Below are 24247 nucleotides of genomic sequence, written 5' to 3'. Positions count from 1 at the left end.
GAGACGCCGCCTCTCTGGAATCATCTTTTATACCCGATCATGTTACTGACCTGTTGAACTGAATTAGTTGAGATGTTCCACCAGGTGTTTTTTTTTGCGTTACATAACTTTCCCAGTCTTTTGTTGCCCTGTTGCTGGCATCAAATTCAAAATAAGTATATATTTTTCATAAAACAGTAAAATGTCTCTTTCAGCATTTGATATGTTGGAAACAGGGCTGCACATTTTGTGGCTGACCTCAAACATTGCATAGCTTCCAAGCCTGTACAGCTGCCTGCTTCTCCCAACTGGGAACATGTCATCTCCATCTTACTGCAGGCAGGACAATGACTGTGGAAAAGTACCTCATACTTTAAATGATCCAAACAATCTGTCTAACGGCCTAATCTCTGACAGTATCCAGCTGTTGGTTGTGAGCACAGCTGCAGCTGCTCTGCCTGGCTGTGACGGGTGATGCTGTGGCTGAATATAACGTTTGGACTTTATTGTTCAATCGATGGTTCTGTGGATATGGACAGATATCATAGTTTCAATACAAAACTCAACCAGCCCAACCATCTGTGTACACACATGACCACGAAACACGAAACAAAGTCTCGCAGCCACAACAATCAAAGCGCAGCCCTGGTTCCAGCTGCAGTGAACGCTCTCTCATCCCAAGTCCTCTTTCACAATCACAGATCGAGTCTCTGCAGTGATCAGTGACGAGAGCTTGCTTGCAAGCTGCTTTCTTTCTCAATGCAAATGTACTCCGAAACTTCCATGGTGACCTGGTAACATAAACTATCTACCACATGCTTCATCTTATAGCAGCATCGATTCAACACCGGCAGCAGCTGAAGTTGGAACAATAACCATATGTGCAGCTACAGCTTCACCCGTCACAATCAGCAGCAGGATGCTGTCAAAAATCTGTTTTTTAAAATAAATAATGAGCACCAAATGCATCATGTAAAGAAAGTGTCACATGACTTTTATTTTCCATAGTATCTTCTAGTATCAGTCTTTCCATTAATGGCCAGCATGTTGTAACTGGACTGGACCAACACACCAGTGGTCCATTTGGATCAGAAGGAATGTAAAATATATTACACGGGAAAAGCAAGTTTCATATTTGGTTTCAAACAGGAAATAGAACTGCCTGAACGTGTGCAGACTTTTATTTACCATTTGGTTGTAATTGATTTGTAATATTGACGGACACAAGAAAAATGGAAAACAGGCCATTTTTCTCACTTTTTTTAATTCATGGTTTAAAATGAAAAAACTAAAAATGGGCCAATCTTTGGGTTTTGAGAGGAAAGCCGATTATGTTTTAATATACGGATCATTTCTTAATTTTTTTTTTGAAAAATAGGTCAATGTAAAAAAGGAGGATATATCTGCTCTCTAACAGAGGAGGGTCTGGACTTTTTTTTTATTCAACTGTATTAAATTAACCGGATCAAAAGCTTTCTAAAAGATCCAGATAGCATGTTGAATATTATCCCCAATGTTCTATATAAAAAAGTAGGTGGTGTCAGTTTTTTTTCCCTTCACACCAGCGATTACTGGAGGAACGAACTTTGACGTTGACTTTGATGATGGTGGGGTCAACAAAAGTCAAAGGTTACGGTCACTGTGACAGCAGATATTTAATTAGAGAAGGGGAAAAAAAAGAAAAGGTGTTCTGCAAACCGTTGATGTTGCTGTAACTGGTCTTTATTTGGTTTAATGGCAACATTTCTAGTGCAGTCAACGGGTATTTTGAATGTGGTGGTGTGAATCATATTTTGCATTCTGACTAATATGTTAAAAAAAAATATCAGAGAAAAATATAAAAGTTCCATATTAACCATGAAACTGAATCCACCTCTCAAAAAGACTGTAATCAATACAGAATCTCAGTTGCATATAACACTACATTACATTTAGCTGATGCTTTTATCCAAAGTGACTTACAACACACTGATGGTATAACATCAGGAGCAATTTTAGGGTTCAGTGTTTTGCTCAGGGACAATTAGGCATGTGGACAGGAGGAGCTGGGATTGAACCACCAACCTTCTGATTAGTGTACAACCCACTCTACAACTCTACCAACTGAGCTACAGCCTCCCTATAAGACTCTTGATAGATATATAACCCGAATGTACTCACAAGCAGGAGCCCACATCAGTGTAGAGCCCACCTGACCACGTATATACGGCCCTGCGTCCAAACAACGGGGACATATTATATATCGTAAACCCATAGGATTGAAAATGCTTCAGGAACAACAAAATTACACTTTATCTGCTTTAATTGCTGCAGTTAATCAAATAATAACCTCCACCAATCATGACCTTAACAATGACTCGATTCAAACGTGTGATGTCACAGTCCACAGGAAGCATCACCAGTCTCATTATTTACATTTATTAGGACAGAACATAACATTCACTCTGACTGAGACTTAAACTTCTGCTTATTAAAAAGCAGTTGCACTTTTTTACAAAATCAGTTTGTTCCCTCAGAGTCTGATCTTCCATGGTGACGTTACATATCGATCAGATCTGAGCTGTTTGAGGCGCCGTTCAAACAAAATAGAGGCTGAAGACATCGACTCCTCTCTACCTCCTGCTCCCATCTACCTCCCGCTCCTCTCTACCTCCTGCTCCCCTCTACCTCCCGCTCCTCTCTACCTCCTGCTCCCCTCTAGCTCCTGCTCCTCTCTACTCCCTCTCTGCTCTCTACTCCCTCTCTCTACTCTCTACTCCCTTTCTGCTCCCTCTCTACTCTCTCTCTACTCCCTACTCGCTCTCTACTCCCTCTCTATTCTCTACTCCCTACTCCCTCTCTCTACTCCCTTTCTGCTCCCTCTCTACTCTCTCTCTACTCCCTCTCTACTCCCTCTCTCTACTCCCTTTCTGCTCCCTCTCTACTCCCTCTCTACTCTCTGCTCCCTCTCTACTCCCTCTCTACTCCCTACTCCCTCTCTACTCCCTCTCTACTCTCTGCTCCCTATCTACTCCCTGCTCCCTCTCTAATCCCTCTCTACTCCCTCTCTCTACTCTCTCTCTACTCTCTACTCCCTCTCTACTCTCTACTCCCTCTACTCCCTGCTCCCTCTCTACTCCCTGCTCCCTCTCTACTCTCTACTCCCTCTCTCTACTCTCTACTCCCTTTCTGCTCCCTCTCTACTCTCTCTCTACTCCCTACTCCCTCTCTACTCCCTCTCTACTCTCTACTCCCTCTCTACTCTCTGCTCCCTATCTACTCCCTGCTCCCTCTCTAATCCCTCTCTGCTCCCTCTCTACTCCCTGCTCCCTCTCTAATCCCTCTCTACTCCCTGTCTACTCCCTCTCTACTCCCTGCTCCCTCTCTGCTCCCTCTCTACTCTCTACTCCCTCTCTACTCACTCTCTACTCTCTACTCCCTCTCTACTCTCTGCTCCCTATCTACTCCCTACTCCCTCTCTCTACTCCCTTTCTACTCCCTCTCTACTCCCTACTCCCTCTCTACTCCCTCTCTACTCTCTGCTCCCTATCTACTCCCTGCTCCCTCTCTAATCCCTCTCTGCTCCCTCTCTACTCTCTACTCCCTCTCTACTCCCTACTCCCTCTCTACTCTCTGCTCCCTATCTACTCCCTGCTCCCTCTCTAATCCCTCTCTACTCCCTCTCTCTACTCTCTCTCTACTCTCTACTCCCTCTCTACTCTCTCTCTACTCTCTACTCCCTACTCCCTCTCTACTCCCTCTCTACTCCCTGCTCCCTCTCTACTCTCTGCTCCCTCTCTAATCCCTCTCTACTCCCTCTCTACTCCCTGCTCCCTCTCTAATCCCTCTCTGCTCCCTCTCTACTCTCTACTCCCTCTCTACTCCCTCTCTACTCACTCTCTACTCTCTCTCTACTCTCTGCTCCCTATCTACTCCCTACTCCCTCTCTACTCCCTCTCTCTACTCCCTTTCTGCTCCCTCTCTACTCCCTTTCTACTCTCTGCTCCCTCTCTACTCCCTCTCTACTCCCTACTCCCTCTCTACTCCCTCTCTACTCTCTGCTCCCTATCTACTCCCTGCTCCCTCTCTAATCCCTCTCTGCTCCCTCTCTACTCTCTACTCCCTCTCTACTCCCTACTCCCTCTCTACTCTCTGCTCCCTATCTACTCCCTGCTCCCTCTCTAATCCCTCTCTACTCCCTCTCTCTACTCTCTCTCTACTCTCTACTCCCTCTCTACTCTCTCTCTACTCTCTACTCCCTACTCCCTCTCTACTCCCTCTCTACTCCCTCTCTCTACTCCCTTTCTGCTCCCTCTCTACTCCCTCTCTACTCTCTGCTCCCTCTCTACTCCCTCTCTACTCCCTACTCCCTCTCTACTCCCTCTCTACTCTCTGCTCCCTATCTACTCCCTGCTCCCTCTCTAATCCCTCTCTACTCCCTCTCTCTACTCTCTCTCTACTCTCTACTCCCTCTCTACTCTCTACTCCCTCTCTGCTCCCTACTCCCTCTCTACTCCCTCTCTACTCCCTGCTCCCTCTCTACTCTCTACTCCCTCTCTGCTCTCTACTCCCTCTCTCTACTCTCTACTCCCTTTCTGCTCCCTCTCTACTCTCTCTCTACTCCCTACTCCCTCTCTACTCCCTCTCTACTCTCTACTCCCTCTCTACTCTCTGCTCCCTATCTACTCCCTGCTCCCTCTCTAATCCCTCTCTGCTCCCTCTCTACTCTCTACTCCCTCTCTACTCTCTGCTCCCTCTCTAATCCCTCTCTACTCCCTCTCTACTCCCTGCTCCCTCTCTAATCCCTCTCTGCTCCCTCTCTACTCTCTACTCCCTCTCTACTCCCTCTCTACTCACTCTCTACTCTCTACTCCCTCTCTACTCTCTGCTCCCTATCTACTCCCTGCTCCCTCTCTACTCCCTCTCTACTCTCTCTCTACTCTCTACTCCCGCTCTACTCCCTCTCTACTCTCTGCTCCCTCTCTATTCTCTACTCCCTCTCTACTCCCTACTCCCTCTCTACTCCCTGCTCCCTCTCTAATCCCTCTCTACTCCCTGCTCCCTCTCTACTCCCTCTCTACTCCCTCTCTACTCTCTGCTCCCTCTCTAATCCCTCTCTACTCCCTCTCTACTCTCTACTCCCTCTCTACTACCTCTCTACTCACTCTCTACTCTCTACTCCCTCTCTACTCTCTGCTCCCTATCTACTCCCTGCTCCCTCTCTACTCCCTCTCTCTACTCTCTCTCTACTCTCTACTCCCTCTCTACTCTCTACTCCCTCTCTACTCCCTCTCTACTCCCTCTCTACTCCCTACTCCCTCTCTACTCTCTACTCCCTCTCTACTCCCTGCTCCCTCTCTACTCCCTACTCCCTCTCTACTCCCTCTCTACTCCCTGCTCCCTCTCTACTCTCTACTCCCTCTCTACTCCCTCTCTACTCCCTGCTCCCTCTCTACTCCCTACTCCCTCTCTACTCCCTCTCTACTCTCTGCTCCCTATCTACTCCCTGCTCCCTCTCTGCTCCCTCTCTACTCCCTCCTCCCTCTCTACTCCCTCTCTACTCTCTCTCTACTCCCTACTCCCTCTCTACTCCCTACTCCCTCTCTACTCTCTACTCCCTCTCTGCTCCCTCTCTACTCCCTCTCTACTCTCTCTCTACTCCCTACTCCCTCTCTACTCCCTCTCTACTCCTTCTCTACTCTCTCTCTACTCCCTACTCCCTCTCTACTCTCTCTCTACTCTCTCTCTACTCTCTACTCCCTCTCTACTCCCTACTCCCTCTCTACTCTCTCTCTACTCTCTCTCTACTCTCTACTCCCTCTCTACTCCCTGCTCCCTCTCTACTCCCTGCTCCTTCGACCCTCTCCATGTACCGTTTCTTGCTCACAGCTTCCTGTTCAACACTTGGTTGTTGAATTTGTGAATAAGAGCTCTTTACCTGTGAGCTTCAGGATCCCCTCAGACAGATTCATTCAAAAACACTCTGCTTGGAACAATGATGTTCATCTGATGTGGTTTTTACAAAATGTTTAATTATCTCATTCTACTTCTTAAAATCACATCTTAAAAAAAAGAAAAGAAAAAAAAGAATCCAGAATCTATATGGAAACATGTTTAACTTCAGAAGTTTAACTGTTGATGGCTTCACTGTACAGTCCACTCTCTCTGTGTAAACTTTTCACATCATACTTGTGCAAGTTGAATTGGTTCAAGATCGGCTTCCAAATGATTTATGATGTCACAAAACATGCTCGCAAGCCAATTCTCCAAACTTTCCTCTCCAGTGGATGATTGTGAAATGAGCCATCGGGGGTTAAACTCCCTGCACACACATCATTTAATTGTACTAACAAGAAGAAAAACGTGTGTGGTCCAGACCGACCAGCTGGTAACGAGCTGGAACACAAGTTGGTTCTGACCATCAGTGCCTCCTCTGCTAAACTAGCATGTCTCCTGTGTGTGATTTACACCTGAACTTTACAAAGTCATACAAGTCATGGACCGCATACAAATGTGAATTTGATGTGATTTTGGCTGTTCAGACTTGCTGATTAAGATCAAATTCCTGTTGGATATTAAAGTCTTATCATGTCAAGTAGACAAAAATCATGAGTACATTCTGACAGTATTTCTCAGCTGACTGATACAACACTCATGTCAAGTGTAAACATGCACAATTACAGCATTTTATTTTACATGCAATTAACACACAAATGACAAATATACAGTAAAGGTGCAGGTAATGATCATGCAGACCTGAAGCCTGCATTTTATAGGGTCGCTGTATTTAGGAGGGAGATTAGTGGCTAACCTGCTCTACAGGTTCAGTTTAGATCAGTCCATACAGGATCGGGATTACAGACGAGTAACAAGTATTAAAAAGAAATAGAGAAATGATTTGGTTTCAACACAAACACTTTACTTTTCATAATAATGGCATCTGAGTTAGATGGAATATTGTACGCAGCTGTTTGTGTCTTCTGGGTTCATGTAAGATTTTAATAAATGAATTAAAACTATTCACAGAATTTGAAGAAATAGGATTGATGACATCATGTCAGAGACAATTTACATCTGCCAAGATGAGTTTAGCATGCTAACCAGTTAGCCCTGACCCAACCCAACCCATCCCCACCTGTAATACCACTTTGTACCACAAGATGGGATCGTGAGTAACTGTAGCATCTGGTCTGCCCTCAGTCCAACATGAGAGGAAGAGGAAGTATCTTATTCTAACTTCTGATAATAATCAATGGAACAATAAACATAACAGCTGAAACTCTCGGTAGAGTACAGAAGAAGTGAAACAAAAGCCAACAGTCGTATTGTTTTTCACCGCTAAAGACGGCTGTACAGGAAGGAAGTTTGATGCTACACTCACAACTTTTCTTCTTGACTGCTGAGTAAACAGCTGTTAATGCCAACGGTGGATATGTAGGGAGAGCTTATAAAGGCAGCTGACTGTACAATGTTTGTACTGGCCATCAGGTATATAAATCCATAAAGTTTTTACCAACCCTGTCTGTCTCCTTTACTGGACCTTTCTGTGGACCTTTCACTGCGGCTGTGCGTGGGAACATGTTAGTACACTATAAGGGTACTGACTGTATTAATGTGTTAGCTAACTGTGGAAACAACACCACAGATCATGTGACCTGTCCTTGTATTCCTGCTCTCACTCATCATGACTCAACATCAACCTCACCAACTCTGTCAGTCATGGAATCTACCGAGTCACTGATTTCAGTCAAACTGAGGGGACACTGCCCCCTAACGTACAACGTGGTATTACAAGATAGGATTTCATTTTTACAAATTGTAAATTTAAAAGCTAATTTAAGCTTATGTAGATTTGTTTTCTTTTTAGAATATTTTTCAATGAGCTAAATGTTTTTCATCATTTTCTGCTCTCTTGAAAAGACTGTCTAACCCACATTGACGAGTTAAATTATAAGAAACTGGTCGTTCATTTGAGAAAAAAGGTAAAAACAAAAGCTCAAATATTCAATAACTTGATATTCCTTCATTAATTAACCTTTTGTGCTATACAAATGTTGACACCTTTACAGGAACAAAATGCTCATAATTATTCATCTAAAACCTAAACGACACAGTTGTTATCTTGAGTCTTTTACTGAGATTCCCTGTATGCTGAAAGGTCCACATGATCTCACCTGCAGGAAACAGGAAGTGAGGCCCTTATTATTTCTTGCGTGGCACTTTGTCACCAAGTGGTACTTCATCCATCAGTTTCTGCAGAGACATAACATTATGAAAATAAGATATTATAGACTGAATCAGACAAACAGAACATTTAGTGGGAGTTTGGTGGGAAAACGAGAGGCAAAGATGCTGTATGAGGTAAAGAAGACAGGTGGCCAAAAACCAACAGAGAAGTTAGTATAATAACAATTTAATAACTATTATAATACTGAAAAAAACTAACAGGAAGTCAGTTATTATAATCTGACCACTCAGTAACACATCCAACAGCTGGAGCTGCAGCAGCCGCTGAGTCACACAGGTCACAGAGGCTGTTGAGGAAGTGAAAGCATGACTTCCACTTCCTGAGGATATCGTTATAATTATGAATCAACATTCATAATTGTGCTGAGAAATCACACAAAAAGCTGCTTCTTAACTTCATAATGTTTGGAAATCCTACAAAATGACAAGTTAGCTTTAAAACCTGGGATCATCGAAGTGACTAAGTTTCATGAATGTCTGACAATCCATCCTGAGACATTCACTTCAAACAACACAGTTACTGGGATTCATCTTCTTGGCAACATGGACATCTTCACAGGAGACACACCGCTCCTTATAATAACTGAAGAGATATTCACATCTGGACTAAAGGTGGCTATTATTTTAAAAACACGTGTGAATCTAACGGATGTATGCAGACAGACTGACCTGCAGCAGTCTGCTGTAGTAGCAGAAGGATTCCTCTCCGTCCCTGCGCCCGTCGTCCACCTTGTACCTCCTGCAGGCCAGCAGCAGCTCGTTGGAGCTGTAGAGGGGGGCGGGGTCGATGGAGTGGCTGTTGATCAGGCTCACCAGGTACTCCCGGTAGTGCTTCCTGGATACAAGCACACCAACACATCAGCATGTTCATACAGCAGAGCACGGTGGCGTACCGCTGGTACTGATGATAAAACTGAACAATCTGGTCTTTTGTATAGTTTGACCATCCACTGTATTTGTTATGGAAACATTTTACAGAATACTCACCAGGACTTTTATTTACTTTAATTACAGCGTACAATAACCTTTTAATGTATTATTTCTATGTAGCCTTGTAGTTCACACTGAAGTCAGCAGACTTTCAGGGACCCTCATGCTGAGAGGTGTTACAAAGGAGATGACACAGGAGCAAAACAGGAAGTGGACATGCCTTCCCTGGCGAGAGCTGCATCTGTGTCTTTGAGTACCTTCATTACTGAAAATATAGATTCACTGTATTTTGGAAGAATGTTTTGTGTGGTCTCCTGAGTGATCAGAGAAATACTCTGGTGTATTTGATAAATCGTATCATGATAATGGAAAAATCCCATATCCATAAATGTACCTTTACAGGTACGAAGCAGAGATTTATTGCGTTCAACAGAGTTCTTGCAATATATTTACTCAAAAAGCAATAAAAACTGTATTTGCCTGCATGAGTTTGAAGATGTTTTATATAAATACAATTTATATATTTTTATATTTTTGTATAGTGTTACAATCTATTGTTCTTAATATGTTCCTTTCTGTTGCATTTGTTCTTATTGCAACTGTATTGTAACATAAATTTCATAAAGCATCTAAAAAAAAAAAAAAATTAATTAAACAAAATCTGTGTCTTTGCATGGTAAATATGATTAAATAGTTAATTCTGTACAAACATATGGAAATATGTACATTAACATGTTTGGATAAAAGTTGTTTAAATTGTTATTTTGTCAAATGTGATTTTACATTTTTTCACTTTTGTAAAGACAGATGTGTTTGGCAAAATATTGCAATAGATGCAATATTATTATTATTATTATAATTATTATTATTAATAATAATAACAATAACAATAATACAATGTAATAATATGTAGTTTGTGTTGAAGGTGAGAGCAAATAATCATGAATGAAGCCTTCATACTCGCAGAGTCCAGCGTGTCCAGATTGGGTCTGAGCTCCACAGGCTGCATCGGGCTGCTGCCCTCCTTCATCCTTCTGCTCTATCACCCCACACACACCTGGAACAAGAGAGGGAGGAAGAGGATGAAGAATTAAAAACAGGGAGGGGGGTGCCTTAGAGAGGTCACAGGTCACATGTCCTCCAACAGGATAATGACCAAAAACAAAGCTCATCACCAGAGAATGGCTCAGAACAAGAGTGAGTCCTGATCCGAATCCAAATACACATCTATGGAAAGAGTAGAAACAGTCTGGAGAAGGACAGCTGGAGCAGGTAGCTCACAAAGACTACTGAACTACCTGCTGACAGGAGCACACGTCTCATTGAAAGCTATAGAAATCGTTTGCAGTGATTTCCTCTGAAAGTTGTGCCACATCTCAGGTTAAAGGTCCCATATTGTAACGTTTCTGGTGTTTTATTTGTAGTCTTGACATTCTTATGAAGATAATTTTGTGGTTTTCAGATTAAAATAACATTTCACTACTGTTTTACAGCCTCTCAGTGGAGCTCTGCTAAAAACAAGCTGCTTTTCGCGGCTGTTCCCAAGGCTCATTAATATGAATGAGCATCTCTTCTGATTGGCTGACTGTTTTTTGAGTGACGCCTGACTGGACCAATCACAGGAATTTTTTGTTTGTGTAATAGATTTTTTCCGAGCCAAATACCGATAAAATATTTCGAGAACTCAAAAGCTCTCAAGACAGTTCAGCTCTATGCAACATTGGTGAGCGCGCAGGACTGATGTTGAGACATAATGAAATGAACCTTTGAATGAATTTGAAATATGATTTGTACTTTTGAGCAAAGAGCCTTGTTGGACTTTTGTCTGCACCCCTGTGACATGAACTGTTTAGTGTTTTGTATGTTTTTGTATTGTGTATTCATGTTAATAATAAAGATATTGAAAAGAACTAAAATATCGGTGGAGAAGTAATGACCGCACTGTTAGACTCATTTGAACCGGATTCAGACCCGACTGAGAGATGGCAGACCCGGTTAGTGTTTTCCTCTGTGCCTCGGTGACGTCTTCATCTTCTTATTTTTTGATTTTGTTGGCGGACCGCGAACCAACTCGTACAGGTGCATACCGCCACCTACTGTACCGGAGTGTGTACTATTCAGCCGAGTTCTTCTTTTGTTTTGTTTTTGCGTAGTTTTTTATTTCATTTCTTTAAAATATTGTTGTTGTTCTCCTTAATTATCTATTTTCTGTTGTTGCTACTGATTTGTACTTCAAAGATACTATAGCTCAGTTGATAATGCATTTTTCCAAGTGAATATAAAAACTGAATAATGCCAAATTTGATTTCAATAAAATGTATAAAGAAAAAAACTTCAGTCTTTTCCTCCTTCCTACATTTGCTTCTATGAATTTGCACTCTAACAGATTTCATAATAATGTCTACCCTTCATGTCATTATTCCAGATTTCCTGTCAAGATGTTTCTGTTCCCTGGTGAATTCTTCATTTTGCTTCTGGTCTCCCAAAAAAATCTATTTCTGAAATGTTCTGGTCATATTTATATATGACTTTATCTGCAGCTTCATTCCCCTCAATTCCAACATGAGCTGGTATCCAACAGAAGTGAACATGTTGCCTTGACTTTAATAATTTCATAAACACCTAAATAAGAAGGTCCTATTATTAAGCCATATATAAGCCATTTTCATTTGATTTTATTATCTGAAAAGCAAAGTCAAATTTGTATTAAATATGAAAATAAATAAATATTGAAAGCCAATTACTTTTGTCAGCTTTAAGTTATTTTTGGTTTCTTTGTTTTTCCTGGAAGGGTTCCCACAAATCTCTCCACATCTTTGTATATCATTCACTGCCATTGTTGCACATCTGTTCTTATTGCTCTATTTCCCCTCTTTGTTCTTTACTATTACTATTTTTTGATGCCTATATTATATATACACGTTTTGGATATTTAGTGTCTTGTTGATTACGCTACTGTAATCAACAGTAAAAAAAAGTAAAAAAAAATCCCTCCTATCTCTTTGGACAATGTCACTTTAAAAGTCTCAAAGTTAAATGTACATGTTTTAATTGTTATGACAACGATGCAAAAAGTAAAATACATACATGCACATGGCGTCCTGCCTACCTGTCTGTGTTCCAGGAGGAGGTTCAGTGTTGAAGGCCACGCCGTTATTCTGAGATAAAACAAAGAAAACAAGAACACGGTGGCCTGGAGGCGCAAAACAGGACAAAATGGCAGCACAGGAATACAGTATTTCTAAAAACACACACAGAGGATGTGTATACGTGTATATATGTGTGAGTGTGTGTGTATATATGTGTATATATGTGTATATATATATATATGTATATACAGTGGGTACGGAAAGTATTCAGACCCCTTTAAATTTTTCACTCTTTGTTTCATTGCAGCCATTTGCTAAAATCAAAAAAGTTCATTTTATTTCTCATTAATGTACACTCAGCACCCCATCTTGACAGAAAAAAACAGAAATGTAGAAATTTGTGCAAATTTATTAAAAAAGAAAAACTGAAATATCACATGGTCATAAGTATTCAGACCCTTTGCTCAGTATTGAGTAGAAGCACCCTTTTGAGCTCGTACAGCCATGAGTCTTCTTGGGAATGATGCAACAAGCTTTTCACACCTGGATTTGGGGATCCTCTGCCATTCTTCCTTGCAGATCCTCTCCAGTCCCGTCAGGTTGGATGGTGAACGTTGGTGGACAGCCATTTTCAGGTCTCTCCAGAGATGCTCAATTGGGTTTAGGTCAGGGCTCTGGCTGGGCCAGTCAAGAATGGTCACAGAGTTGTTCCGAAGCCACTCCTTTGTTATTTTAGCTGTGTGCTTCGGGTCATTGTCTTGTTGGAAGGTGAACCTTCGGCCCAGTCTGAGGTCCAGAGCACTCTGGAAGAGGTTTTCTTCCAGGATATCTCTGTACTTGGCCGCATTCATCTTTCCTTCAATTGCAACCAGTCGTCCTGTCCCTGCAGCTGAAAAACACCCCCATAGCATGATGCTGCCACCACCATGTTTCACTGTTGGGATTGTATTGGGCAGGTGATGAGCAGTGCCTGGTTTTCTCCACACATACCGCTTAGAATTAACGCCAAAAAGTTCAATCTTGGTCTCATCAGACCAGAGAATCTTATTTCTCATAGTCTGGGAGTCCTTCATGTGTTTTTTGGCAAACTCTATGCGGGCTTTCATATGTCTTGCACTGAGGAGAGGCTTCCGTCGGGCCACTCTGCCATAAAGCCCCGACTGGTGGAGGGCTGCAGTGATAGTTGACTTTGTGGAACTTTCTCCCATCTCCCTACTGCATCTCTGGAGCTCAGCCACAGTGATCTTTGGGTTCTTCTTTACCTCTCTCACCAAGGCTCTTCTCCCACGATTGCTCAGTTTAGCTGGACGGCCAGGTCTAGGAAGAGTTCTGGTCGTCCCAAACTTCTTCCATTTAAGGATTATGGAGGCCACTGTGCTCTTAGGAACCTTGAGTGCTGCAGAAATTATTTTGTAACCTTGGCCAGATCTGTGCCTTGCCACAATTCTGTCTCTGAGCTCCTTGGACAGTTCCTTCGACCTCATGATTCTCATTTGCTCTGGCATGCACTGTGAGCTGTAAGGTCTTATATAGACAGGTGTGTGCCTTTCCTAATCAAGTCCAATCAGTTTAATTAAACACAGCTGGACTCCAATGAAGGAGTAGAACCATCTCAAGGAGGATCAGAAGAAATGGACAGCATGTGAGTTAAATATGAGTGTCACAGCAAAGGGTCTGAATACTTATGACCATGTGATATTTCAGGTTTTCTTTTTTAATAAATTTGCACAAATTTCTACATTTCTGTTTTTTCTGTCAAGATGGGGTGCTGAGTGTACATTAATGAGAAATAAAATGAACTTTTTTGATTTTAGCAAATGGCTGCAATGAAACAAAGAGTGAAAAATTTAAAGGGGTCTGAATACTTTCCGTACCCACTGTGTGTGTGTGTGTGTGTGTGTGTGTGTGCGTGTGTGTGTGTGTGTGTGCGTGTGTGTACCTGCAGTAAAGGCTGTAGTCTGGAAGGTTCCCAGTCCCTCAGGTAGAAGAGACAGTCTCTGGGATGATGGGCGTGAAGTCCAGACACGCTGCACTCCTCCACCGCACACGTCTGAGGTGAAAACAGGAGACACGCGTTACGGTCTGTCAGCTGTCAGTCATCATCAAGCACATCGTTAACCGAGAGGCTTCATCCTCCAGTCCAGTGAGATGACAGTCATCCACGGAGGTAAAAAAAAAAAAGGAATGATTAGATAAATGTATACCTTATATACATATATATATTTATTTATTTATATAAAATTCTAAATTATTATACAATCAGAAAAATGCTATTGAATATATTTGTATATTAGGTGTTAATAAATGATTTGTCTTTCAGATATTCTTTTCCTCCTTGTTTGAGTGTCTCAGCTCAGATCTACTAACTTCACTTTCACACAGCCTGTTTGCACTTTGTGCTGCTGCAGCCACATGATCCAAAGTAGCCTCTGAGTTTTCCCAAGATTTACTACTTTATGTTTGTTGTTATGCTTTTCCGATAAAAATAAGGACAATTATATTTACTATAAACACACCAACAAAATCACAACGGATGAGAGTTGCACAGTAATTATGACGTTTTCTGATTTCATCAGCCAATAATTCACTAATATTCAGGAATATCTCTTCGTCTCCTCTCTAGTAACTTAGAATTATTTGCTCTAATTATCAGTTCATTCCTGATTTGGGCTTCACCAGCTGGTCACATATTTGTCTTCTGTATTGTAAAATGTGACCACTCAGCACTGATTGAGGACATCGTACCCTCCGTCAGTTTCACGTGGCTCAGAAAAACATCAACAAAAGGGAAGGAAGTTTATGTGAAAAGGATCCAGAGTTAAAATAAAGATGAGATTATTGAAAGAAAACATAAAACATAAAACACAACAAGCTGAAAAGACATCACCTGTATAACATTGTCACAAACACCTGAGTTATTGATTACATTTGAATGACAATTCACAAAAATTTAACCGATTTTCGGTGCAATAGACCAGATTCCCCTTTTCCCACCATTATGTAGTTCAGACTGATTTCATTCATCAATACTTAAATAAGCTCTATTCAGGGGCGATGTGAAAAGATGAGGTACTTGAGATATGGCATTCAAAAAGAGGGGACGGAAATGAGGTCCCACTGACCTTGACCCCTGACCTTTACACAGCAACATTTTGTTAGTTTAATTAAACATTTGTGTCAATTTTGGAGAAATTCTCTCGAGGTGTTTTTGAAGTAATATAATACATCATATAGTACATATGGACTGATGCACGGACAACCAGAAACATAATGACCACAGCTGTCACTGGTTCAGAGGCATGACAATAAAATCTAATTAGACAGAAACATTATAATACTGGCACACATACATGTATATCCACTTCCCAATTTATATCACTTTCTATATACATCTGAAAACAAAAATGTATCCGGAGTAGTTATATTGTCATTTCATTGATAATCTGCAATACTTTCCCCATGATTATTTTAATAAAGACACAATATACTGGACCGTATGTATGAGACTTACAGTGTGGAAAGGGTTGTTGCAGCCGCTACAGAACTGATACCGACACTGTGAGCAGCAGAAATGCATGCAGCCTCCTTTAGACAGGGCGTACTGGAAACGGCAGTTGGGACAGGCTGCAGGAGGGGGGAGAGGAAGAGAGACAGACAGGAGGGGGGAGAGGAAGAGAGACAGACAGGAGGGGGGAGAGGAAGAGAGACAGACAGGAGGGGGGGGAGAGGAAGAGAGACAGAGAAGGAGGGAGGAGAGGAAGAGAGACAGAGAAGGAGGGAGGAGAGGAAGAGAGACAGAGAAGGAGGGAGGAGAGGAAGAGAGACAGAAAAGGAGGGAGGAGAGGAAGAGAGACAGAAAAGGAGGGAGGAGAGGAAGAGAGACAGACAGGAGGGGGGGAGAGGAAGAGAGACAGACAGGAGGGGGGAAGAGAGACAGACAGGAGGGAGGGAGGAGAGACAGACAGGAGGGGGGAGATGAAGAGAGACAGAGAGGAGGGGGGAAGAGAGACAGACAGGAGGGGGGAGAGAGACAGACAGGAGGGGGGAGAGGAAGAGAGACAGAGACAGAAGGATATATCAGGGATATTATTTTAATTTAAAGTAAGCAGACTGTGCTGAGAGATCAAAGAGAGTGAAATTAAAGGTGAGCTGTATGTGTGAACGTCACTCTTCGGGTTGAGCATGTTTCATTAGTGAATCAGAGCGCAGCAGAAATCACCTTTATGTCTCACCTGAACACCACCTGCCCAGCTTCAGGGTGGAGAAGTTGTGAAGTGCATAATCCTCTATCAGGGATCCGTTTAAAGGTGTGATCAAACTTCAAAGATGCAAAATATGATCAAAGTATAAAATACACTCATAAGGAGGCCATTGATCATTTATTCTTTCATTTTAGGCCTTTAGGTCCTGAAGAAAACAGTAGATTAATCTCTCATTTTACATCTCCCTTATGTTTCTAAATCCTGAAAATAATGTCAGGTTAAGAAATGCTTATTGTGATCTTATTTTCCATATTCAGTCAAATATTGGTAAATTAAAGTGTCTAAAAATAATTTAAATGCTTTTACACCAATTCTCTAGGAGACATCAGCACAGTGGTGAGCGAATGTAACTTTTGGAGCTTTCAATGGAAACCAATTCTCAGATTTGCAGTACTCATCTCATGCAGTAAATCTTATGCTGCATTGAACTCCGCCAGCCTCCAAGTATTTTTCTTTTTTGTCAAATTGACAAAATTTGTCCAAATTTATCAAGAAACTTTATCACCTGTATTGTTTGCATGAGTTTACGGCCTCTGAGGTCAAAAACAATGTTAAAAATGAGCAAATTCATCATTCATCTGGTATAGTGCTGCGTTTCAGTTTCCAGCCAAGCCTGTCCAGACTCATATAATAAAGGTATTGATAACTTCTAAGGAGCACTTACACATGGCCACATGCTGGGACCAATGAAGCTCAATAACTGTAGATTATGCTTCAAATAGAAATGTTGCTGTAGAGAAGAATAGATGTGTCACCTCATCATCAACCCAACAGCACAGATTATCTGTACATTCACTTCAGTTCAACAGTGGAACCAGAACAGAAACAGTGCCACCAACTCAGGATCTGACATTATCGTGATATATGGTCACGATTTCACCATCTGTTCCGGAGTTATTTATCCAACAATGGTCAGAAAAGTGTATTTTTGCAGAACAATTTGACATCACAGTGAAGTTGACCTTTGACCTTTTGGATATAATTGTTCATCCCTTGACAAATAATTTATCCTATTAGACATTTTTGTGATATTTTGTCATAATTATTCTTGAGTTATAGTCACGAATGTGTTCAGTGAGGTCACAGAAACCTACTCAGTTCATCCTTTAGTTAATGTTTGTGTCACATTTATAGAAGTTCCTTCAAGTTATTCTGGAGATGTTATGTTCAAATTAGGGGATGGATGAGACCACAGTGACCTTAACCTTTAACCTTTGATCATAATGTTTTCTGTTTATTAGTGAATCTAAGTGAACGTTTGAGGTAAATTTGAATAAACTCTTGAAGCGTTCTCGAAGCGTTCTCTTGTTCACATGAACAGGACGGATGGACGGACATCCTGAATAAATATTACCTTCAGCTGCAGCCGTGTGTGTGTGTGTGTGTGTGTGTGTGTGTGTGTGTGTGTGTGTGTGTGTGTGTGCGTGCGTGCGTGCGTGCGTGCGTGCGTGCGTGCGTGCGTGCGTGCGTGCGTGCGTGCGCTCACTGATGCCATTGTCTCGGAGGTATCCAGCCAGGCCCTGTCTCTGATACTCCGGATCATTCTCTCTCTTCCATGACTGGTACTGTTCACAGGACAGACCTGCATGCTGAGACTCCCACTGCAGAGACACAGAGACACACAGAGACAAGTTTTACCTGCACAAATGTTTTTTACTTAAAATCTCTTTCTATGTGAACCATTACAACTGTACTATCAAACATACACTCAACAAAAATATAAATGCAACACTTCTGTTTTGGCTCCCGTGATTCATGAGTTGAAGTAAACAATCTAAGACTTCTTTCATGCAAACAAAAAGTTTATTTCTCTCAAACTTTGTTCATAAATTTGTTAAAATCCGTTAAGTGATCTGGGTCTGATTCTTTTCACATATTTCATCACATTAGCTGTCAATGCAACTGGTCTAATGATAATAATTATAGAACAGGAGCCTTTTAAAGATCTAAGGACTGTTAAAAATGTGGCACCATGCTGGCAGCTCTTCTGCACAGATTTGTAAAGGAAATGTGAAATACTGACAGATCCTTTAGTCTTCTTTAAAGAGATGTGGTTAAAAAGCACTGCAGCCTATCCCAGCTGACTTTAGAAGACATGTTGACAACCACAGGGCCAACACAGAAAAACAATCACAATCACCTACGGCCAATTTACAGTCACCAATTAACCAAGGAGGCCGAAGTACCCGGAGAAAACCCACAAGGGCAAAGGGGGAACATGGAAACAGCACACCGAAAAGCCCCGGCTGGGACACAGAGATGAAAAACAAAACTAGAATTACCACCTCACAGTTGTAGGTCTCCGTTCACCACTAAAGTTGTAGTTTACATATCTGCATAAACCATTATAGATGTTACTGCACAGAAGCTATAAAAATCTAAAACGGGGATGGTTCACACACAACTTTAATCCTGACAACAGAGATATCGCATTAACAATGGGTTCAAAGGGAAAGTTTCTGCCAAAACTCAAGGCGTTCCTGAGGTGTTGAGTTCACAAGAATGGAACAGGAAGATAAGGATGGACATGAGGTCATATTGACCTTGACCTTTGACCTTTGATCACCAAAGTATACACACGTCATCCTTGCGTCCAAGTGAACATTAGTCCCAAATTAGAAGAAGGTCCCTCATGGTGTTCCTGAGATATCACGTTAACAGGAATGTAAAAGACGTGAGGTCACAGTGACCTTGAGATTTGACCTTTGACCTCCAAAATCTAAACTGCTCATTGCCGAGGCATCGTGAACATTTGTGACAATTTTGAAGAAATTCCCTCCAGGTCTTCCTGATATATTGCATTCACGACCATCGTGGCCTTAAACTTTGACCTTTGACCCCCAAAATCGTATCAGTTCATCCTCGGTATCAAGTGAATGTTTTTGCCAAGTTTGACCAAATTCCCTGGAGGCGTTCTTGAGATATTGGGTTCACAGGAGCGGGACGGACGAACAGAAACATAACGCCTCCAGCAGCATAAAAAAAAACTCTGATTGTGGTTCATTTGTCATTAACATACAAAAACAGTTGAGAAGGTGTGAAGATGAGGCCTGATGGAAAGAAAAGAAGTAATCAGTGGATTACGGAAATCTTAACGACCAGTCTATGTGTTTTGTTTACAAAATGAATAAATCCTTTTGTGTTAGTAACAATATGTGACTGAAACTTCTGCAGGTCTCTTTAGCAGCTGAGATCATTTAACATGAAGCTGTGAGACTCGATACAAAAACTATTACCTGGATATTTCTGTCTCCTCTCTAAGTGATGTGTTTCTTAAAGTAAAATACACACTAACTCATTTTAACAGCAAATCATTTCTCTGATCTGAATGAAGATATTTCTTCATTTTTATTCTGGTGTCAGATAGAAAGTTTATAAAGTGTGTTTAAGTTTATGGAGACATGTCATGCAGCCCCGTTATCTTATTCATTATTTATGACATGCTGGCAGATGTCCAAAAAAAACAGTCAGAGAGGTAAAATAATTTGATCACATCAGGATATTAAAAGAAATGAATAAGGTGAAAAATACGGCAGAAACCCAAAATAAAACATTTATGGACAGCAGGATGAAGAAGTGGATGAAAGTTTGTTCTTTAAGTAGTAAATTGTTAAAGTTTGAACTGACTGAACCTGCTGAGGAGCCTACAGAATACAATAATAATTATAATAATAATTATAATAATAATAATAATAATAATAAAACACAATACGAGAAGATAAACAGTGAACTCAGTTTAATATCTTCATCCATCTAACTGATGAAGTTCCTACCTGTTTAAGAGATTCACCTGTTTGATGATTTGTAGTTTGTGATCCTGTTGAACTGAAGTGTTTCTGTTATTTATTTATATTAACAGGAGAATGTTAAACCCAACAGTGACTCACAATGTCACAATTAAAGTTCATCCCTGCCATCGCTCAGTTTTCATTTTTAGCAGCGTAATATCTAACTTTAATGATTTTGATTTGATGATTTGTGAGAGAACAAGAACAAAAACAGGAAGACACGATGAAGACAACAGAGGAAGGTGAGACTCACCGGCTTCTTACACTGAGCACAGAAACTGTTGCGACACTGAAAGCAGGTGACCTTCAGCTGGTCTCCGTCGTAGATGAACCCGTACGAGCACTGAGGACAGGAAACACATTTAAACTCAACAAATTCAACTCAACAATAAAAAAATAAACTCATTATTATAAGTAATAACGTTAACATGTTCAGGACTGGAAAAGGATCCTTTGTGTTGAGTTGTGCTGATTCAGAGGGATGAACTGAGAGCTGAAGTAGTTACGGATGAGGATTATTTACAAGGAAATAATATTTATCTAAAAACAGCAACAACGTGCAGGGTGGTCTGTGGCGCATCGACTCTCAGCTCTCCGGCTGTTCTGTGTCACGTTGGAGTTGCAGTGTTAAAATACTTAGTTAAGATGAATAAATATAAACCGACTGTTCTGCATATTGTAGGACTCCAAATGAGTCATCACACACGGTATTAATAAAACTCTGGTAATGTGACCTGTTGCACATAATCAATCAGATCATTGAAGACTGAGTGTGTGTGTGTGTGTGTGTGTGTGTGTGTGTGTGTGTGTGTGTGTGTGTGTGTGTGTGTGTGTGGGAAGGGGGGGGGTACTTTGTAGTGTCCGATTCAGGTCAATTAAAGTAAACACAGTTGACGAGATGTCCTCATATCCCTCCATCCCTCCTTCAGGAACTCATTTGCTGATAAATGCTGACTTCTTCACTGATGTCCCACTTTATTACACTGAACACAACTTTTTGATGCACATGTACTGACTGGAGGAGGTTCAGTTCAAACAGTCTGAATGATGTTGTGGTGGAAACAGATGTGGTTCTTAGAGAAGTTGTGATTTTCTCATCTAAGATTCATCCAGAACATCAATGTGTGATGTGAATTAAGCCTCCACCTGTTGGCGGTCCTCCTCCCCTCAGACATGTGTGCTGAACACCAGAACACAAAACACACAGAAGCAAAGTCCATTTCACAGAAAGCCAAACACTGACAGCAGAAAATAGACCCTTTAATGTTACAGAAGCGTCTCTAGTCCTGGAAACTGTACTTGAATGGAAGCACTAATTCAATAATGTACATGAATTCATTTATTCTCATGTTGTTGTTGACAGAGCTGATGGTGACTCTTTGATTACTCACATGACAGCACCAGAGGAACTTGGGGTCCTTGATCAGCGCCTGCTCCGTCAGCTTCTTGTGGAAGAGCTCGTAGACCTCCGGCTCCAGACACTCTCGCAGCTGAACAACACAACAACAAACACGGTGACAACACTCGTACAATGTTTTCTGTGTCTTTGGAGGAGCTTCACCAAGGTGGACGACACCGTGTTGAGCTCGGAGACTTATACTTTTCTTAAAGAAAGCCAGTATTAAAAACTGGAGGTGTACAGTTCAAAAACAGCAGCAAGGATTTAAAGAAAGATGCTATCACGATGCATTATGGGACGTGTAGGAGCTTCTGGAAGTTTGATGAAAGTCAGGAAATCTCAGCATCAGCTGCTTCCATGTCAGCAACTCTTCCTCTTCTTGTCTTTAATCAGTCGCCTGTAAAACATCCAACTTTATTAAAGTGCAGAATGAAATCGGAGGAGTGTCTGTTGTTTGGGCCAAAAACACGATCCAGCAATCCAGCTGTTCCCCAGCTGCTCTTCTCTGGGAGCGCTTGTTTTCTTCTCCTGAGAACATGAAGAGTGGTTCATCTGTCCAAACCACATTTTCTCTCCAAGACTCGTCAAAAGGAATTTCAGGAAACTCCAGTGTCTTTTTTATTTTTCTCTTTCGAAAGTGGAAAATTCCTTCAGTTGAAAGCTGTTTAAAGGTTGTCTTGCGTGTGCTGTTGGTTTCTGTTCAATCTTTGGTTAATGTTTGGCTGCATGTTCAGGGAGGTTGGCTGTGGTCCAACGGACATTAAACTTAATATAATATTAGCAGCTGTCACAGAAACATCAGGATACTTGGAGACGGTCTTGAAGTCTTTACTTTGACAATTTTCCTTTCTTGTTCTTGTCGTTACTCAGCGTGCTGCACACAATGATACCAAACAGCACAACGAGCCCATCTCTACATTTAGATAGGCTCAATGATTATACAATTGATACGATACCATAGTCTGCTTCAAATATCATTATTACACACGGATTTAACATCGCTTCCATCTATAATTTTGTCCGGGCCATTTGACATGATCTTATGAATTTATTTTCGAGCCAACCAAAAACACGCAGGTTAACGTGACATGACAAGAGATTACAATTTTCAGTGCTTTTAGGAAGAAAAGAAAAAAGCATGGCAGAGTTTAAACCTGCATTTGTGATGTGAACCGATGCATCACAGAATTCTTTGTAGTTTTACGTTGAGGAACATTATTCTTATATTGTTGAACTATTTTCCAACACAGTCTTTCACAGAGTGGTGAACCTCTCTCCATCTTCACTGCTGAGAGACTCTGCCTCTCTGAAATCATCTTTTTATACCCGATCATGTTACTGACCTGTTGCCATGGTAACCTGATTAGTTGGTAGATGTTTCAACCAGTTTTTTTTTTTTTTTTTTGCGTTATACAACTTTTCCAGTATTTTGTTGAACGTCCCAACTTTGAGACGCGTTGCTGCCAACAAATTAAAAAATGAGCACATGCTTTGAATAAAACAATAACATTTCGCCATTTCAACACCTGAAATGATGTCTTTGGTCTTTATCTGAGCATCAGCGAGCTCACATGACACACTGAATGTCCCTCTCAGAGGTGACCTCTCTGAGTCGATGCATCATCCTGACAGCATTGCATTGTTTGTACATCAGACGTTTCCCCCCTCCCTGATTCCCTCGATGGCTCACCTGCCTCCCTCCCGACATCATACCTGGATGTCCAGAGTGGAGAAGTAGCTGTTGAGGTGCTCCGGGTCGTTGATGTCGGGCTCCCAGCAGACGGGACACACCATGTCTCTGATGTGTTTGTCCCTGACAACAATCGTGAAGTGCTGCTGGAAACAACCACAACACACGGAGCACTGACACGACGTCAGAGACTGCATCTGAGGGGGAGGGTGAGAGGGGGGGAGGACATGACTTTAGATATGTTTTAATGATGCACAACTCAGAAATATTCAGTGCGTCTTTGTACCTTGCTGTGGGGGAAGATAGAGAGACAGATGGGACACTCTTTAGCCAGCACTCTCTTGATGAACTCTCTGTCCTGGGACTCTCGTACCGCCTGCACTACGTCTTCTAGGGAGTAGGGGGCGCTGTGCTCCAGGAGCAGTGACAGCGCCAGCTCACAGCGACCCCAGCTGGGAAGATCGTACACCGCGAGCAGCCTGCGACATGTGCGCTGGAAGAGAAGAACATCATGAAGAAGAAGACAGACTTTACACACAGTAAAGCAGCAGCTCCGAGGTCCTCGTTAAAGGTCCATATAATCAGGTTGCCATGGTGATAGTTTTACTATGCACCAGACCAAACATTTGTATTAAAAGAGCAGTGTGCAGGACTTAGCAGCATCTACCACGATGCTGCAGATTGAAACCGACTGAACAACCTCCATCTCACCGTCTTCTTCCAAACATGGAGGAGAACGAACATCTGTGAAACATGTCAAACACACAGAAGGCTTCTCTACAGTCGGTGGTTGGTTTGTCCATCCTTCTGCTTCTGCTGAAGCAGAAACATAGTGCTGCAACATGGCGGGCTTTGTGGAAGACCTGGTCCCCATGTGGATATGA

At 41.7% G+C, this 24247-nt stretch overlaps 1 protein-coding gene across 4 annotated transcripts in view; it reads right to left on the bottom strand.

The window, feature by feature from the left end:
* Window positions 1-2263: 2263 nt before the first annotated feature.
* rnf31 (ring finger protein 31) overlaps window positions 2264-24247 on the bottom strand; it is a 43057-nt gene continuing 21073 nt past the window's right edge. For 3 of the 4 annotated variants that reach the window (XM_069173243.1, XM_069173244.1, XM_069173242.1), the window contains exons 14-24: window positions 23650-23856; window positions 23387-23560; window positions 21666-21764; window positions 20528-20617; window positions 17973-18087; window positions 15736-15848; window positions 14164-14274; window positions 12245-12293; window positions 10096-10192; window positions 8875-9040; window positions 2264-8211 (exon numbers count right to left, since the gene is read on the bottom strand). In XM_069173243.1, the coding sequence (XP_069029344.1) occupies window positions 8161-8211; window positions 8875-9040; window positions 10096-10192; window positions 12245-12293; window positions 14164-14274; window positions 15736-15848; window positions 17973-18087; window positions 20528-20617; window positions 21666-21764; window positions 23387-23560; window positions 23650-23856 (1272 nt within the window). In that variant the 3' untranslated portion in view covers window positions 2264-8160. Of the gene's footprint in view, window positions 8212-8874; window positions 9041-10095; window positions 10193-12244; window positions 12294-14163; window positions 14275-15735; window positions 15849-17972; window positions 18088-20527; window positions 20618-21665; window positions 21765-23386; window positions 23561-23649; window positions 23857-24247 lie in introns of those variants that run through there. The other variant, XM_069173245.1, reaches the window with a different exon arrangement.

The sequence above is a fragment of the Embiotoca jacksoni genome, unplaced genomic scaffold (assembly GCF_022577435.1).
Source record: "Embiotoca jacksoni isolate LCO1_2020_lvr unplaced genomic scaffold, fEmbJac1.0.p SCAF_59, whole genome shotgun sequence".
NCBI classification, from domain to species: domain Eukaryota; kingdom Metazoa; phylum Chordata; class Actinopteri; family Embiotocidae; genus Embiotoca; species Embiotoca jacksoni.
Note: the sequence above shows the minus strand (reverse complement) of the source record. Positions and strands in the feature narration are given on the sequence as shown.